This window comes from Echiichthys vipera, assembly GCF_963691815.1.
Source record: "Echiichthys vipera genome assembly, chromosome: X".
Lineage (NCBI taxonomy): Eukaryota > Metazoa > Chordata > Actinopteri > Perciformes > Trachinidae > Echiichthys > Echiichthys vipera.
Genome location: NC_139825.1, coordinates 33,297,545 through 33,317,646, shown reverse-complemented (window position 1 = coordinate 33,317,646; position 20,102 = coordinate 33,297,545). Strand labels below are relative to the sequence as shown.

The 20,102-nt window shown below is 37.6% G+C and overlaps 1 protein-coding gene across 1 annotated transcript; it reads right to left on the bottom strand.

Annotated features, from left to right (window-relative positions):
- Window positions 1-388: 388 nt before the first annotated feature.
- ankrd52b (ankyrin repeat domain 52b) lies at window positions 389-16,903 on the bottom strand. Its single transcript, XM_083939357.1, has 28 exons — window positions 16,838-16,903; window positions 16,009-16,092; window positions 15,721-15,799; window positions 15,547-15,617; window positions 15,255-15,455; window positions 14,753-14,840; window positions 13,930-14,072; window positions 13,233-13,445; window positions 12,773-12,851; window positions 12,511-12,625; window positions 12,215-12,297; window positions 12,007-12,109; window positions 11,190-11,261; window positions 10,962-11,102; window positions 10,821-10,877; window positions 10,118-10,229; window positions 9,929-10,000; window positions 9,614-9,815; window positions 9,353-9,440; window positions 8,808-8,925; window positions 8,449-8,668; window positions 7,058-7,145; window positions 6,861-6,944; window positions 6,308-6,453; window positions 5,859-5,941; window positions 5,362-5,444; window positions 3,890-3,981; window positions 389-2,446 (listed from the first exon to the last, which is right to left on the bottom strand). The coding sequence occupies exons 1-28, from the start codon at window positions 16,862-16,864 to the stop codon at window positions 2,256-2,258; spliced, it is 3,135 nt and encodes a 1,044-aa protein (XP_083795483.1). The 5' UTR covers window positions 16,865-16,903; the 3' UTR covers window positions 389-2,255.
- Between the last annotated feature and the right edge of the window lie 3,199 nt (window positions 16,904-20,102).

Genomic DNA, 20,102 nt, shown 5'->3' with positions numbered 1-20,102 from the left:
AACGTTGCACCCTTAAATTAACGCTTTGTTTTCACTCATTCTGAACTGAAACTGCAGTGAAAAGTGTATTTGTTTATCTTTAAACTAACATGGCTTTTTACATGTTTTTATCTTTAAATAACCATTCATTTTTAAACGACTTAGACAACCTGTGGGAAACAAACCCCAGAGGTTTGTTTTTTTAATGACCTTTAAAACTGAGGGAATTTCCCCTGAAGGTTATTTTTATGTCAGTCCAACATTTAAAAACAAACAAAACATCGGCATCTCTGTAACCATGGTGACTATGATGTTGAGTGACTAATGTAAAGAAAATACTGCAGAAAGTCTTCTCATGGTAGTGATTTATTTTTCTCTCTCATATGAATAACATTCACAACTTGATCACACACAGTATTCTGGTTGGAAGTTTAAATCTCGGTAAAACGTAAAGGACAGTTTGTTCACGTGAAAAGCTTTAACAGTACTTTAAACATTATTCAAACATTTCATCACAACTTGTGTTTAGAAATGTCGCACCACTCTCTCCCAGTAATTTCATCCAAACTGAATTGTTTTCTAATGTTTGATTCAAGTTGTAAAATGCACTTTCAAATGTAACATACTTGCATAAACCCAAAGACACCGTGCTGTAAAATGTAAACTTTCTCGTCACAGTGCAAATAGTTTAAAGCCATTTAAGAAAACACAGCAGGTACTACTAGGAAGATTAAAATCAATAAGCAAAGGGGAGAATATCAAAGTATGTCAACAGCTTTCAACCTATAAAAAGATAAACATTAATGCAAATGTCCATTTATAAAAAGGTTATCTTTGAAGAGAGGCATTGACATATTTGTACCATTGTGCCAATTTATTTAACAACTGAAAGACAAAAAACTGAATTCTGTGAATGTTGACACTTTTCTTCGAACTGTAAATTATGTGAATTAGACTCACGATAATTTGAGTTTCTAGTGTTTCACAGATTGTTAGTGCCATTAGATGTGAGCAGTTTATTACTTTTCATTGCACACAGAGAACATTATACAACAGAGGTAAAGTGTGAAGCTGAAACAACCAAACGACCGGTCGAACAACTGAAAATTAACTGACCATTTGATAAAACCAGACATTTTCTGGTTCCAGCTCCTTAAACGTGAGGGATTCGCTGCGTTTCTTGGTCTGTTATCACTCGAAATGAAATATCTTTGGGTTTTAGATCCGACAAAATTTAAAGACGTCATCTCTGGCTCTTGCGATATGCACTTAATCATTAATTAAAAAAATAATCAACTGATTAATCAAAAACTAAATGACTCTTTAGTTGCCGACATAGTGAAATGACACATTGCTGAAGACTTTCACCCTCAGACGGTGTTTTAAAACATATTTCATTTATTTTTCTTCTCTTGATTATTTAACTGAAATATGATACTTCTATCATACATATTTGTTAAACATTATCCAGCTAAAGATGTGCTTTTTATTGCACCCACAGTACAGTACGCAGTAACCTGAGGTTAATTCTCAATAATTTGGGATTTTCAAGATAATAAAAGTATAAGGTTAACTTAATTTTAAGAACTATATATACACTGGACTCTGTAAACTATATTAGTACTAGTACTATACACATGCTTGTGACTTAACTAAACTGAAAAATAACTGACGTAAAATCATATTAGAATAATAAGGTCATTTATATCAGTGTACTGTCTGCTACACGCTGGACAAGATAGAAAAATAAAGTCTTATTAATTGCATAAAAGGTTTAAAGCACCTGTTAGATATTTTAAAACAAGTATATAATGTCCAATATGCAAAATAGCACTTGCAGACACACACGTAAGTAAAAATAAATCATCCAAGTATTCTTGCACGAACATGGAGATTTCAGGCTTTGGTAGCTAACGAGAAATGAAGCCAATACTGACGGTGGACGGGGTTCAAGTGTAGTGTGCTCATGTCAGAACCACTCGTTTCTAATGGTTAGCTCTTCATTAAAATAACAAACGTGTGCTAAACTCCACACATGTGACAGAGAAGATAATCTAAGAGCTCTGCTAATATTAGTAATGTGTAAGACTACATTTTTAGAGAAGCGGTCGATGCTATTGGTGCATGAGCACATGGTGTGCATGCAGTTGCATATGATGCATGTATAAGGATAAGAAGCTATGCACACGTTCCTGGGGACTTTGGGCTCCACTGGTACCACATTTGACTCAGTCAAACCCTCCTGCAGGCCCACAGTGGCTGTGCGGCAGCTTGACTTAGGCGTGACACAGGTTACCGCTGGAGCCGCAGGTCGCAGCGATGCCACAGTTCTTCAGGATGGGGTTGAAGAGGGACGCTGCACCAGCGCCGGCCTCTCTGGGTGGGAAAGGCTTCATGGTGGAGAGGATCAGGGCCAGACAGTCCGCCACATTCTTGTTTGGGGCACAGGCCAGAGCCGGCGTGTGACCTGCAGAGGGACCACAGGCGAGGAATTATCCTTCTAATTATCCAGTCAGACAGCATGTTTTCTGGTAATTCAATAAATAAATAGCCTATGAAATTACCACATGGAGGAGCAGGGTTCCTACACATTTTTCCATTTCAAAATTTCAGACTTTTTTAGACTCAAATTTCCTGACTTTTCTGAGGATTTTTCAGTCGATATTAAACATCTGAATACCAATTGTTGGATGTTTATGTCAATAAATGGTTTTAAAATCCAACTTTTAACACATATGTTTCATTCTGTCCATGTATGCCATTATGTTGCCAGGTAATCACAAGACATTGTTACATACGTATTGTAGCTCATATAAGTTAATGAAATCCAAACTGAGACATGTTCAACGCACAGCGTTTAATTCAAGCTAAATGCTAAAAGAGTGAAATTAATAACTGAACCTGTGACACGACAGGAACAGTAGAGACGAACAGTTAACCAGGAACTACAGAAGAAAACACAGGAATTTGCTTCATTGGCTTTACACATACTCTAAATAGAAAAAATAATCATAAATGAAATGTAAACAACACGTATGGTAAAAATTCAGTAAATGATAATTGCGGTCGCACAGCGAATGGTAACCATGGCAACCCAACACCATTCTACAGCCAGCTTGATTAGTTTCATATCGTCTACAGGTCAGCTACGTTGTGTTAGTAAAGTTGTTCTGATTTGTATTTATTAATATATTATTTTAGAAAAGTGAGATAATAGTCTGGAAACAATACAAACAATTTTCCCCCTTTTCCAAACTTTTCCAGACCTGGAAATTACTCCGATTAAATTCCATACTTCTCCAGACTGCGTAGGAACCCTGGAGGAGGCTAATTTTGTATATTCCTATGTGAATTTAGTTCTTGATAAATGTAATGTAAAGAGATTTCTCATTTTATGAAGAACTTTAGTGCAAAATGAACTTAAAGATCAGTAAATAATGTAGCAACATAAATATTGCTGCTGGTTTTTCAACATCTTGATAGAAACAATATAGAAAAGTACATACGATAGACATTCTTCTATACTGCATCTTCCTTCTATCGCTTTCTTAAAAGGACTTGATCTCAATATATCACGATATTTGCTCACATATTAAAATCACAGGTTATCTAATCCAGTTCATGTTAATCTCATTCAACTGTGTTGAAATGTAAAGTTTCAAAACCCTAATTTTAGAATGATATTCCCTCAGGTATTTGAGGGAGCGTGCTTTAATTTAGACAACCTAATTGTGTGTCAAGAAAAATCAATGTGATTCTTTTTAACAATATCAATTTCATTGAAAGAAGATAAATTATTATATTGAATATTGCCCAGCCCGATCATATAGTGGCATATACGGCTTTGGTATTATATCATAGTCCTATAATAATAATAATAATAATAATAGTAATAATAAATCCGTCTTACCTTCTTCATCTACAGCCATGACTGCTGCTCCTCTGCTCAGTAACACCTGCACGACAGTTGCCAGGCCTTTCCTTGCTGCAATGTGAAGCGGCCTGCACGAGAAAGAAAGACGACTCTTTAATGCAGCCAAATAAAATAATAAGAAATTACATTTAATGTGCCTGAGGCCATTGGCATGAGAGTCAATCAAAAGTTTCAGAAAATATTCACAAGCTGCAGCTTCAATGATAAGGTTCCATTCATCTGTTTATTCATCTGTTTGTTTTCTCACAATGTTGTGACTTCATTTAAAAACCCTAAGTGTGCGAAGGAGAGTAATCGCAGGTCCTTCCTTCCTGCTGCTGTCAGACTTTACAATCAGCACTGCTCCCAATAGACTATTGACCTCCTGTACCCTGCACTGTGCAACATATCTGTACCAAGGTCACTTCTGCTTTTTGCACTATTTGGACTTATTTAATCATATTTATTCACTCCATATCACATTATTACAAACAAACAAAACAAGAACAACTGCACTATATCATGTCAATATGTACATATGTCTATTTCCATTTCTTCCCTTTTTAAATTTAACTTTATTGCTTATTTTTTATCTTATTTTGTAATATTCTGTTGCTGTTGTGACAAAAGAATTTCCCCGTCTGTCTGTCTGACATTAAAGGTTTTCTGATTCTGAAAAATTGTACCTGGACAATCATTTTTACAGGTTGCATTTCTGATTGAAACTCTGATATTTTCGTAAACTGCACTGTGTCAGGCACATAGACTGTATAAAAAATGGATGCAGCTTCTCCATCGCGGTCCGTTCTCTCAACTTGATCCAATCGTACTCGCCATCTTGTCAGATTTCGCCTCCGCCTCATTTCCTCTTACCAAAAAAGGGCATGTATGTGACGTTTGGGGGAGGGAGATACGTCCATCTGGCTGACGTTTACCTCCGAGGAGAAGTGAGGGCCAGAGGCTAGCTGTCACTCAAGAGACCACGCCCCTAATTATTCATACATTTTAACCTCCAATAAAATAAAAACTAGCCTGTTACAAAAAAATTCACCCCCCTCAGTGTTGTCATGGAGATATGACCTAAACATACAGACTAGAACGTTTTTGTACCAGGCCTTAAACAGGTTTAATGATGCCGTGAAAACGACCTGTTTAACATGGGGGTCAATGAGAAACTGCTCTATTATGAAAGCTACTGGACACTCTGTGAACTGCAGTTTTAGGCACTTCCACATTGGATCAAACAGGAAGTCGTGTGTAATCTATCCACTCATGCAGTCAATCTCACTTATAAATGTTCTTTAAATGCACACTGCGTAATGCATCTTGAAACTAAACTTCAGAATCCGTACTGGTTGATTTCCTTATTCATAAATTCCAAGCTAATGAATTCCTACATTTCACAGTTTGATCAGGTTTTGCAGAGTTCTCATGCACTTATCAGCAGCCAGCGCTTTAAGACAACTCACATTTGGAGAGCGTTGTTTGTTGCATTGATGAGGGAGGAGTCGCTGATCTCTCCAAGGATCAACAGGGCACACATCTCATGACCCTGCAGAATAAAACACATTGTACAATTTTGTTAAACCGAATTATCATTTCTGACTTTTTTCAACAAATTATGCTTTGACTGGCATAGACACGCTATCCTATGACTGATTTAAGCATTTTTTGTACATATTCAAAATTAAAAAAAACTTTTTGGACATACTTTACTATGACTTTTTTTTGAGGGGGCTTATTTTTTGCACACTCTATAGAAAATATAATAAAATCTTTCATTTAAATATACCATCCAATTTTAAAGCACCACATAAATACATTTCTAATCTGATTTTAAACAAGGGTTTTATCATATTTTAACAGGTTATGGCGTTAATATCAAATTACTGTTGCTACACACATGCAAAATGTATTATTGTGCCACTGCATGCATACAGTGCATGCATTTGTATGTGTATGTGACCTTGCTGCAGGCTAAGTGAAGGGCAGTGTTATTATTGACATCCACCAGGGTCAGGTCTGGCTTCGCTTTGTGCAGCAAGAACTCTGAAACGCAGAAAAAAAGACACTTTTCACAGTGACCACAGACCTTTATATTACAGATATTTAACAACTTACAATCAGTGCAACAGGGGAACAGATTTAAATGGTATTAAAGGGAACTATGAGTGAGGACTGTGAGGGTCAAAACAACAGTTCCCACATGCTAAAAGGAGACAAAAAACATTCTTGTTTCTCAAATCATCCCGCATTACTGAGTGCTTGAAAATAAATAATCTTTGAGTATTTCTTGTAGAAAACATCATGTAGTGTTATCTTCTTCTTGAGCTGAAATGGTCCTGATGCGTTTTATGTTTCTCAGGGGAAGATTAACATGTTAAGATACCGACCATGGGTCGTTCAGTCACGTACCAACAGCCAGAGTCTGTCCACAGTCAGCAGCAACCATCACAGCAGAGAGTCCAAGGTGATCCACAGCATTGACTTCTGCTCCCTGGGCCAGGACCAGCTGGAGCCCAGCAACACTTCCTGAATAAGCAGCTGCATGCAGCGGAGTCCTGCGCTCACACAACACACACATGAAAATACTGTTCAATTAGCATCTTTTCACAGCTATGAAAGGTCTTTCTTGTACCTTTCAAGACAACAAGATACTGCAAGTTCAACAACATTATCAGACTATAAATTTGAGGTTTGAAGAAAATGTTTGAATGACTCTATTTTACATATCATACAATATTCCAACACTTTCTCCAATAGTATTTTCATAAAAACATTTTTTGGACCAAATTAACAGCATTATCGTATAATAGCATACGTACAAACTGCTCAGATACATGCCAGGAATGAAAAATAAACCTAAATCTGTCTCCCTCTCTCTCTCCAATATCCGTAGGCTTGCCCATACGTGTTGCATGAAACAGATTTGGTATGATAACAGAGCTCAGAGCAGAGCAGAACCCACCTTCCTTTGGCGTCGCTAACTTTAACAATGTGAGGGCCAACAGTCTTCACTAGAAGTCCAGCAGCAACATCATGTCCGTGAACTCTGTGTAGCAGCAACAGAGTTGTTACATTTTGAAGAGCCACATTCAATTTATTGTAATAAAAATATAATAAACATAATGTTTGACGAGCATTTACTTTTACTAAAGTACTCACAGAGCACAGTGCAATGCGGTGAAGAAATTTCCCTCCTGGCTGCTGAAAAGTTTGTTTTCAAGTAAAATGTGTAAACATCCTTCACGCCCTACAGACACAGGACACAAATGGACAAATGATATTTATATTTGAGGCTTTGTGAAATGATGGTAAAAGTGATGGTAAAGTATCTCACCATGCAAGTAAATAAGGAGAGAGGCCAGTTTTAAAGAAGAGAAATTAGTCAAAGGGTAAAATAATGCTGTGGATAAAAACTAGTGATGAGAGACAAGGCTGGTGCTGCTCTGAAAATGTCCATTCAAACATGTTTTTGTCATGCTTGAAGTAGACTCGTAGACTACGAAGTAAAAATCTCGTAGAATTTCCCTCAAATATGTTAAAAATGTCTGTTGATTAATGAGATACTTTTAAAAACTGATTTTAAACCAACTCTCTATCACAGCAAGGATAACAGTGTGTGCAGATCAACAATGTTTGGCTTATAATTCAATTCAATTCAATTTTATTTAAAGTGCCAAATCATAACAAAAGTTATCTCAGGACACTTTACAGAGTAGGTAAAGACCACACTCTATGACTTATTTATGATTTACATAGACCCAACAATTCCCCCGTAGAGTACGGTGGCAACGAAAACCTTCCCTATAACAGGCAGGAACGTCGGAAAGACCCAGCTCTGTGGAGGACGGACATCTGTCCTGACCGTGCGCGCCTAAATCTGCAGGATGAAGCAACACCTTCGATGCTCCCAGCTCGGTGTGCTACGTCCATGGAGGGAAGCCAAACAGTTTATCTGCACACATACACACTTGCTATGATATAGAGCTGTTTTAAAGTCACTGTCTATCGCAGAATGAGGTAACTCAATAGTGACTTTCCCCTGAAAATCCACAAGCAGTGCACAGTCACCATCATTGGATCGCAAACAAGTGAGATCCCAAAACACATCTGAAATTCCCCCCCATTGCTGCCAAAACGGAGACCGTGGAGATAAACATCTGCAACATCTAAAATGTTACAGATTTGTGCTTTCTCACGTGAGGTAAAAAAAAATGGATATTAAGAAATCAGTCTTGTCAGCACTAATTCAGCACTATGGCCATAACTTCCATGATATTCATTTACTTTGTGTGTGTGTGTGTGTGTGTGTTTCCTTAATCTTGTTTTTACCTGCCCAGGGACTGCAGATGGAAATTAGCTTTTAGCTAGAATCTGGTACAAATCATCTTTTTACACTATGTAACCAATAAACTTTGTACACGGTCCCTGAAACAAATAAACGAAATAAAGCTAAAATAAACTAAACTAAACACTGAACCAAACTCTGATTTAGATAACTCATTAGAATTACTTAAGTGCATCTGACATGAATTATTGTCCTGATGTCTCACCGTGGTGGGCAGCCCAGTGGGTGGGTGTGTAGCCTCTGTAGTCCAATATGGAGTCCAGAGGGTCAGCTTTCTTAGCAGCCTTTACCAAAGTTCGAAGTAGCTCTGTGTGACCGCGGGATGCTACGAGGTGCAGCGGGGTCCTTCCCTGAGAGTCTCTACACAGAGCAGAGGCCCCATGTTCCAACAGAGCAGATACACAGTCCTCACTGCCCAACACGGCCTGCAGGACACAAGATATGAAGTGAGAGGAAAACAAAATCTGGAACATCCACGAGTCTGTGAAAGAGACCGGATTTCCATGATTAAATGCCATTAAGTGATAGGTCATGTACACACACAAGAACACCAAGAACACTTACAGCTCTGTGTAATGCAGTGAAGCCCTTTTTGTCTGCAGCATCAGTCTTTGCTCCTTTCTCCAAAAGGATGTGGACACAGTCGGTGTGACATCCCAGAGCTGCCAGCATGAGAGCCGTCCTGCATACAGCAAAAAGTAAACAGAAGAAGAATTGACTGCAATGAGGATTGCCAGGGGCTTAAGTAACTAGACTGCATTATAAGTCTGCAGCTTTCATAAAAAATATGTTTATTAAGTAAAGTACATCTAACATCACATCACCATTATTTATGGTTGAATACACAAATGATTGTGCTTTGTGCTTGAATATTAGCTTGCAGTAATTAACAAGGTCAGTCTGTCCTAAAGCCATTGTTTTATTATACCTACGAAAGACAATATCATTATGAGCCTTTTAATAATCATTTATACACTATTTAACAGTATTTTATATTCTTTCATGACATAACAAGACCGATGATTTAAATAAGTCTAAACACTCAAGTAAAGGCTGTACATGTCAGGTGTTAACCTAATAAACCAATAATAACTTATTAAGTGACTCACTGTCCCTGTGTATCTGGACTGTCGATGACGTCTGCACATTGTTCTCCGTTGACCAATAAAAGCAGACAGTCCATTTGGCCCTCAGCAGCTGCGCAGAGGAGAAACAGTAAAAGGAAAACATCAAGCAAAAAAAACTCTGTTTCACAGAGATGAATTACATAGATGATGAAGTTAGAACATCAATTTAAGGACTTGAACTTCTTTAAACATAATGGTATTTACAACCTATTTGCACAAATTGACAAACACATGCACACACACCAGCAGCGTGAAGAGCCGTCCACTTGCTGTTGTACTCCTTCAGTGTGTAAGTGGCTTGATGTTTCAGCAGCACCTCCACACACGGGGCGAAACCTCTCTGAGCAGCCAGGTGGAGGGCAGATCTGCCTTCAATGTCCCGCACATCCAGACTCACTAATGTCTCACAGAGCAAACGCAGCGCCTCGCAATGACCATAATACGCCTGCAACAGCAGGATGAGTAAGAACAGCAGAGTCAAAGGCTTGAAAACAGGTGGTGTTCAAGTAAAAGTAGCATATTTCTCCAGTGTACTCATAGTAATCATGTGCTACTCACAGCTAAGTGCAAAGGACTGACGGGAATATTACTTTCAACCTCTTCTAGACAGTTGAATGAAATCTCAAGGAGCTGCAAGATGGAGAGGAGAAAAAAGAAAGACAGAAAAACAAACGGAAAACTTCAACTGGGTCTAGCCTGCAATTGATTAACAATAAAATCAAAATCAAAATCAAAAACACCACTGACCAGTTCCAGGTGCTGTTTGTTTCCATAAGCTGCTGCATAGTGGACAGCACTGTAGCCCTTACTGTTCTTCAGAGTTGGATTCGCCCCGTTGTCAAGCAAGAAGTCTAAACACCTGAACACAGAGGACAACATCAACTATACTGCGTGGGATAACAATTTAATAATGAATGATAATACAATTTCTCTCAACAACAATGAGTAATCAAGGAAAGATATTATATAAAGTGTTTTATGAACATTCACCAATTTTTTTGATATAATATATTATTGTCTATATCCTGAAAGAACTATATGAGACAGGTAATCTGTGAAAACATCCTGTTCCTCTTCCTCCACCTGGTGCTGATAATGGCATCTGCCAGACTCCATTGAAAACAACCAATCAGAGCCGAGGAGTGTCTGACGCAATGACTCAAGAAAGTCTGAGATCTAGCTGCCATGCTGAAAAATACTGAACCAAAATGAAGCACCGCCCATTGGGCAAGCCACACTTTCTCCTTTAACAGAATATTGATTCATGTTTAATCATTGCTGCCTAGTTTCACAGGTTGATCTGAGTTCAGAGCAGCCATGGACACTGCGTCAGAGACTCCTCAGCTCTAATTGGTTGTTTTCCTTCGGACACAGCGGAATCTAGCAGCTGCCATTAGCATCTACTTTACGATTAAGAATTTGTGTGATTTGACATAAATAAGTAACTTACAGAGAGGCTTCTTGTTCCTTTCCATCACTGTTGTCAGGCTCAGAGTTTGTTTCTCCTCTGTGGAAAGAAAGACACTTTTAAAACGTGCTTGACTTAAACAGTCCACAAGATGTTTTAAAATCACAGTAAATGTTCTCTCACCCATAAAAGGTGTGTGAAGCAGCAGCATAGTGCAGAGGGCTGCAGCCCGTCAGATCCAGCTCATTGACCTCAGCACCAGCTCGTACCAGGGAGATCGTGCATTGGCTGTTCCCGTTAGCTGCAGCATAGTGCAAAGGAGATCTGCGAGGTGCAACAGGACAGCTGTGATGTATCAGTTAACACCATAGCAGAGTTAAATTCTTAGCCCAGATATTCAGCACTGCTTACCGTCCCAAATGATCTTTCACATCCATGTCAGCAGCAGCACTATTCAACAGCAAGTTCAGGCAGTCAACATTTCTGTCGCAAAAGAAAAGCAGAAAAAGCACTTGAAGCTTTGGCAAGTAAAATATATAATGCTTTCAAAATTAGGAAAAAGAATGTTGTTTCAGTTATTGCTGCAATTTTATACTGTATTATAAATAAAGATATTAATGTTAAATTACATTTATTGTTCATATTAACTGACTAAAATTATCCATAAGTTCAGAAAACATGAGATTTAAACTTACAATGGATATTATGATGAAAAAAATATGAAAAAAATATGGAGAAATATAATTTTCATAACAAGCAGATGACGTTCCTGAAATACTGACAATGTTTAGACATGGAAAATCATCCGTCTAACTGTCTAGATGATTGTAAACATACCCGAAAAACAGTCCAATATTTTTAACTAAAATTCATTGAGAAACGGAAAAAAATACCTTTTTCAGTCAATAAGATTTATTATTATTATTATTATTAATTATTGTTTTAATTTATTGTTGCACTTTATATGAAAATAATGTGCCTAATGTGAGCTGGTATGTCTTTTATTTATCATGTCTTATTTATTTTTGGTCAACATTGGTTGTTTTAAGTTGTTTAACAAATTAAAATTGGATTGGTTAAGTTCAACTTTTATCAATTGTATGAAACCCTCACAAAAGTAAAATACAGTCACAAATATAACAATAAGTGTGTGTGTGTGTGTGTGTGTGTGTGTGTGTGTGTGTGTGTGTGTGTGTGTGTGTGTGTGTGTGTGTGTGTGTGTGCTCACCCTCCAGAGGCAGCTGCATGCAGGCAGGTCCTTCCGTAATCGTCCAAGACGTTTATATCATCCCCGGTTGACGGCACTTGAGACGGCATGACATAAAACTGGCCTGAAAATACACAATGAAACATTTTGAGGTCTGTCAGTAATAAAAACGTAAAAAGAGAGAGGATGAATCGAGGAGCACAGCTTAATGACTCAAACAGATTCTCACCATTTGACAGTAACTTTCGACAACAGTCTGGAAATCCGTGGAGCGCTGCCAAATGCAGTGGAAGCATCCCATGAATCCCCTGTCTTTAGGCATCATAAAAAAGATTACTTTGATATGTGCTAAGATGGGAAATAAGCAACATAATACTTTGATATTTTCTTAATCAGGGAGAAGAACATTACAGGATCATGAGTAATAATTGAGTCTGTATGTGTAAAAATGGGTTTTCTCTTGCAGCGTAACTGCAACAGGAACAAGCACAAACATCAAATAATCTCAGGTGTGGACAGACTTACCTGGTCTTATCAGCACCGTTTGTTAGCAGAGTGCTGATTAGCAACTCCTGACCGTATCTGGCAGCAACATGGAGAGGAGTGTTTCCAAACACATCACAACAGTCAATCTCCCCACCTGTGCACACAGGGAGAAGGAAACATTGTGTTAATATGATGTGTTTCAGTTGAGGTGCTCTGATATTCTAAGTCGGAGTATGTTACAGGCTTTTAAGAATCAGTCAGCTGTTACGATATAATGCTGGGGATAGTGTAAACATGTTACCATTTTGGATCAGAATCTGGGAGCCTGTGAAGCGCCCTTGCATAGCGGCCATATGCAGAGGACTCTTCCCTTCTTTATTCTGGTAAACATAGAGAAAGAAAACATCATGTCTTGTTAAAGCAGTTTTTTAAACTTTATTTATTGAGGAGGGAAGTTTCACTGAGAGCAATGCTCTCTTTTTCAGGAACGCTGATCACATTCAAACAGTTACACTGATGTTTATAAAGGTAGGGAAATGTATTCAGATTTGTATTTGCTTGTTTTACATCTACCATAGCATTGTTATGAATGGGGTTTTAAAGACCTTTAGCAAAAGTGGGGGGTCTGGCCATAAGTTGAAGTTATTTGAGGAGTTTTGGCATGGACAAGTTTATGAACAATGACTACAATCCAGTAATACATAATTATTCCTTCTGACTGTTCTGTTTGAGTCCATTTATATAAAAAACAAGCTCTTTACCTGCACATTGACATCAGCACCATTGTTGATGAGCAGCTCAAGACACAGCACCCCGCTGGAAGAAGCGGCAGCCAGATGGAGCGGCGTGCTGCCATGGTGGTTGGGCTGATTGATGTTGGCACCACTGTTCACCAGCTCAGTGGCCACAGCGTCCAGCCCCATATGACAGGCCATGTGGAGCGCCGTGTTCCCAAAACTGTTAGGTTCATCAGTCTGAGAGACAGGAGGAAAAAAACTGATGAGTATCAAACGACACTTCTGGTGATTTGAAAGCACGAGAGCCTTGTTTTAGCAGCCCAAAGAACCCTGAAGTTTATTATCATTGTTGCTGATGATACCTGGAGCCATCTTTAAAAGAAAAGGACAAAAGGAGTCTCGTTTGAAAGATTCGATTTGTTCAAAGGGAATTTTTTAAACTACCATTAGCTTCAGCTGTGAATGTAGAGATGTATTATGTGACTTGTTCCACAAAAAAAGCATCATTAGTGACATTAATCAGGGTCAACATGGATACATGTTAGTGATGCCTAATCTTATATCAAACCATTCATAACTACAGGCTTCTTTGTTTTGGGAGTGTAATTGAGCAGGATAAATTCGGACTTTAAAGCCAAAACGAAAACCCTACAAATGCTCTACAAACAGTGCAGCACACTTTACAGAGTTTTCTTATAGCAATATGACTGAGCCACCTTACCTCCATCACCAGTTTCAGCAGATATTTGACCACTTCTAACTGTCCACTGGCAGCTGCAGCATGAAGCGGAGTGTAACCACATTTGTCCTTGCACATCACATCAGCACTGTGAGACACCAGCAGCTTCACGACCTCCACGTGTCCTGAAAGAAGAGCTTAACATTTAATACAAGTCTCTGCTGTGCACGGACATCAAAGCACATAGTTAGTGTACAGGACAATTTAGGATGGTATTCACCAGATTTTTACCTTGTTAAGAGAGACTTGTTTTGCAAATAACTAGTCTAATTAAACTGAGGCTGTTTTGATAAGTCAAGCCAGTCGTATATTGTCATCATCGATCAATAGCAGTATGTCAGATTTTCATTTTTCTATGTGTCTATACAACAACAGTTTTTTAAAAAAAGGAGCCTATTCTGCCCATTGTCCGGCTCATATGTGTTTTACTTGCAACAGATTTTTTTCACACCGTTTGTCTGAATATAACAGTATTCACCTTCTGTCTGAAACTCTTATTTTCCGTCTTTTTAACCCCCTCCTGAAAAAAGTCTGCTCTGATCGGTCAGCTCTTTCGTATCTGCACTCTCTGCACCCACATTGCAGCCGGGGAATGAATGTTACAGCACTGAGGCGACACTTTCAACGGATATATAAGTATAGTTGTGACATCACCTGACGGGTTGTTTAAAGGCACAGTTTTAAGTGCTGTGTGCGTTTCTTTGTGGATTCAGTCTTTACTTCCACAGTATTTATATTGCACTTCTTCTTTAAGTCGCATACCGATTGTAACAGTAAGGTGCTTTAGGAGAACGATATCCCTTACCAAGGTATGCAGCCCAGTGGATTGCCTGCCTTTCCTTCTTATCTTTGGCACTCACATTGGCACCTTTGCTCAGGAGCAAGTACACCATCTGCAAACAACATAAAAAAATGGGTCAACCAGTGTGTCTATCAGCTCACCTAATATCTATATACTGTTTAACTATAGTACAGAGAATTGTGTTATTTTGTCTTGACAACAGTCTGAGGAACATACTTGAACACTCACACTAACAGGGCTCTGGGTATATATTTGCAACACAGAAGAGATATTCTGAGATATGTGAAAGTAGGTTAATATATTATGAGACAAATGCCTTTTCCACAATACTGTAACAACTTCCAGAAACCATGAAAATGTCCCCGAATCATCATCATTAATTTTAATTAAGCAAATCTACTTTCCAGCATTGTGATGTATTGAAATGATAACTATCAAACAGGTTTCCACATCGGCAAAGGTCAGGAGGAAGACTTTGCTTAATAGTATCAACTTTACAGGTTACCTCTTCATGGCCGCTGTGTGCGGCATGATGCAGTGGTGTCCGTCCTGTCCTGTCGGCAACATCCAGGCTGCACACATGTGGTATCAGAGCTTCTGCACAGCCTGTGGCCCACTTTGCAGCTGCCATGTGTAAAGGCGTGTGCCAGTACTTGTCCCGTGCGTTCACCTCTGCTTTGTGCTTTCGTAGCAGCACCACAGCTTTCTGAGAAAAGCACGAAACACAAAGACAAAGTTAAACTTTATAATCTGGTGATCAAGTCCTTCGTCCTCTGTGTTTTGAACTAGGAACATACTTCATTTCGAGAGGAAGCTGCTCGATGTAAAGGAGTCAGCAAACCCTGGTCCTTCACGTTGACATTTGCACCTTTAATACAAAGCAAATGCAAAGGTAGATGTTTATTTTTAGGTCAATTTCAGTTTAATTTCTATTTACTCATTTTTCAAAGAGAGATGAATGTGTTTTCTACCTGAAGTAATAAGTAGGTCCATGGTGTGGACATCACCCAAATAAGCAGCAGCATGAAGTGGTGTGCTTTGTTCTTGGTCCTGAGAGAAAAGAAAAACAATCGAATGGACATTTTGCATCAAACGTGTCAAGCAAAGAAAGAAAGAAAAGCAGTGCTGGCAGCCAAGAAATCAGTGGCAGGATACATGGCTTGTAAAAAAAAAAAACTTAAATTATAATGCATGCAAATTTCACACCACAACTTGTGAAAAAACAACATGAGTGCAGAGTTAATTTGGGATCATATTACCAGTGAATTGACATCTTCATTATTTTCCAACAAAAATGCCACTTCTTCTGCGTTTCGGCTGAATATAGCCTGGACCAATGTAGACTGAAAGAGATGAACAGCAAGAACAAAATAAATGTTACAATTACATGAAAAGTAGATGGAGTTCATAAAGTTTTTCCCAGAGGATATTTTTCTTGCAGAAAACAAACAATAGAAGCAGTGATTAAACACAGATTCAACTGAACAAACCCCACAGGGATCATTAAAACATCCATGACTTAACTGAGAAGCCAACAAAACTGTTACCTATCTGAGTAAAAATAAGTAACACCTTCTATGTGCATTTCCAACAAGAAAGTCAATGTTTAAATTGTCTTGGAAAAATGTATTTTGATTGTAATGACGCAATGTGTTTCCGTACAGAAAAGGACATCACGTACCACTCAAATTTAGACACTGAAAAACTAAACTTTACTTGTTTGAATCATGCAAAACGCCTTTTTTCCCCTCAGACAGAAACAATCAAGGATGGCTCGCCAAGGTTTGTCTTGCAAAGGTGCGTTACAGAAGATACATATGGATCCATTTAAAGATTAAATGTTTTTTTGCAGGGTTTGGACTTCATGAACCAGGGAGCCCAGTGACCCTAGTTATAGGCTCCAGGTGCAGCACAAAATTAAAACATCAAAGTAAAACTTACGAATGTGTAACAACAACTACAACTACTACTACTACTAGCCTTGTAGCAAACTTTGTTCGACATGTCGTTAACATTAGCCGGTTGTTTGCAGTGTTTTTGATAAGTAACGTTATTCTTAATCATCTAACGTTGAGTTGTATTTACTACCTGGTCCTTAATAGCCCTTAACTCCATGTCCCAATCACTCTGTTAGCTCCTTCATTGAGACTTCAGTTCAAAGTTGACTACATGTCACTCTGTAACAGCTAGTTAGCCTAGCTTTAGCCTAGTTAGCCACTGGGATATGTGTGATGTGTAGGGCTGCCAGAGTATCGCGAGAGCAGTTAAAGACACGTGATTTGGAGGCATTTTTAAACACTGATATCTTCTATATCTATGTTTTTATTATATTTGTATGTATCAAATGTTATTTTCTGAATGTTAGTATGGGTTTACTTTGTTTTTATGTAGGTCATGTTTATTAAATCAATATAGATTTAAATACTTGATATTAAAATTTCACCTTCATGAATTTAACAAAGACAATACGCCTTTTATTTGGCTAATTCACTGGTTCTCACACTGTGGCACTCAAACTCTCTCTGGTGGTACGTGAAGGAATCTCCAAAATAAGGAAACATTCATTCTTATTCTACGTATTTATTATTATTATTATTATTATTATTTTGTACCGTTTTTTGTCCTTCAGCATTATTCAACCTATAAACTTCATTCAAATATCAAAACATTCCTGCTATTACTTTTCTCATTCCTACATTCAGAAATATTCAGCCTTTTACACCGTTTTTTTAACACTACGGTCTGTGGGCGCAATATTCAAATCTGACCAGATAACATGCATTTTCATGTCAACAGAAATCCCTGAAATCCTATTAAACTTTTATAAATATTCAGCCTCCTTTGAGCCTGAGGGAAAATGCCTTTCTCAGCTTTTTTACACAGCTTCACACAGCTTTACACAGCTTTACACAGCCTTACACAGCTTGACACAGCTTGACACAGCTTTACACAGCTTTACACAGCCTTACACAGCTTTTTACACAGCTTTTTACACAGCGTTACACAGCTTTACACAGCTTTTTTAGTGTTCAGCTTCAGACTGTGGGTCTCAACTGACAGAGGGCACATCAGCAGGGGGAAGATCTCTTCAACCTGCTCTCACGTCTAAAGTTTTAACTGCACATACCTCACTTGTACATCAAAATGTAGTGGCATCTGTGACCTTTCCAACACTGTAACTATTGAAGCAAACCGGCTCACAGAACCGGCAAAGTGAGCCTCCAAGTGACAGAAAGTCAACCCACTGCTTCATTGTCTTTTGTGTTAAATGACAGGCCGGGGAGGGAAAACTGTCTCTCACGCTCACAGTTTTTGGACTACCCTCTCAAATGTTACACTGAATATCCACCAGGGTGTCGTGTCCCTCCCTGACAGAGATCTAAGCCATCAGAGCTACGGTCTTGGATCCAAAAGCAGAAAACTGAAAGGTGCAACTCAAAGAATCCCTATAGTCTGACCCAGGCTGCAGACAGCACTCAGCATCACCGTGGCAACCTGTCACTGTGCTGCAGGCACAGGTGATTCAATGACATCATCTATGCAGGCAGACCAGCCTCCAAAATAAAAGCCCATGATGGTAACTTTGACTATTAAAATACCCTCCTTTTTTTAATTGAGGTAATTCAGCCCATTCCCTCTTCTCCAACTATTTCATACATTCATATTATTATTCAACTGTTCAAAGACATTCATACTAATACAACATATTCTCACTCTTGTAACGTTTCATAATACTTTACCTTCTTCATACACATTCAAGTCATCATTGCAGCGTAGCGACAGCTATTCAGCTTTTATCATGCACACCGCAATTTCATAGAAATGGCATTTTCTAGTTACTAAATTAATATAGTACTAAGAAAATACTTTTACTTTTAAGATCCTTGAAATTTAATTTAAAATAAGCTTGGCATTTCCTGTCATATTTTTATTTATATAATATATTTCTAATATATTATATTTCTATATATTATTATTTCTAATATATATTTCTGTTACATAGTCACGTTTATGAGTTACAAGCTAAACTGTGGTGGAAGAGTAAGCAGAGGTAAAATGATTGGTTTAAAACACTGACATGTCAGTTCTGACGCTGCCCTTCATACAGCGTGGCTGAAGACAGTCAACAATAAATAATCTTCTGATTATGATAAACCTTCCTTTCCATAGCTGAATAGTTTGTACTTACGTACACATTTGAGATACTAAGTAGTATTTCCATTTTATGTGACTTTATACTTCTACTCCAAACTTCAACGTATCTATCCAACAGGGTAAATACTTTAAATGAGTTCCTTCTCAACTTTCTTTTTATTTTTCCTAAAATGATTCAATTTTAACATTTCTGTTTCAGAGTTATATACAATGCCAAAAATGCATTTCTAAAAGTAGAAACAATAATAACCTAAATTAAAATGTACAAAGACAGTTAAACATAGAAAAAGGAAGAATTTCAAAAACAAAAACAAAGTGAGTACATTTGCCTAAATAACCAAATAGGTTTTTGTCAATTATCAAGTTTTCAATAGTGGTCAAATATGATTTAACAATCTAAATATTTATAAATACATAATAAAAGTGAAATAAATACAAAAGGGGCGTAGTTTGTTAAGCCAAATTATTTTATCGACATGGTATTATGGTAAGATAAAGATCAAAATAATTATTTAAGTTTCATCTGTCGAATATTTGGGATTGTTAAGAATTAGTTATAAATCATTTCTATCTTTGTTTTATTTTGAAAGGTACTTCTGTAAATCAAACCAAAAACCAGCAACATGAAAACAATCTACTTTAACCTTTTTTAGCATCAAATATTATGAACAATTGAAAAAGGAATTCAGAAAAAGAAGACATATAATGGCCGACAAGTTCACTGAATGTAATTTGAATAAAATTCAGTAGCTGATAAACTTTTTTTGTTGGATTCAACATATGACAAAGACGCAAAATATATTTTTAATTCATTTAAAAGATAATAGGCATGTAGGGGTTGCCTTGGACACTTTGACTTTATGTATATGACATTTACCTAAGTATGAAGATGTTAAATTTATTATTGTGAGAGAAGGAGCCAAAAATAATAATTGTATCATCAAAGTGAGACCTAACCAAATATTTCCAAAAGGTAAGTTCAATTTATTTTATAACATGGACACTTAATATAAATAAATGGATGATACTTTATCTTTTTTACAGAAGGAACAGCTGTCATCAATGTCAGAACATTAGTAGGATAGATGTTACGTAACAGCTTGAGATATAATTCTCTAATTTTGGTAGAAATTAAAAATTTAAATGGGACAAAACCAATCTCTACCCCGTTTTACATCATTGAAGAGGGAGCTCCAAT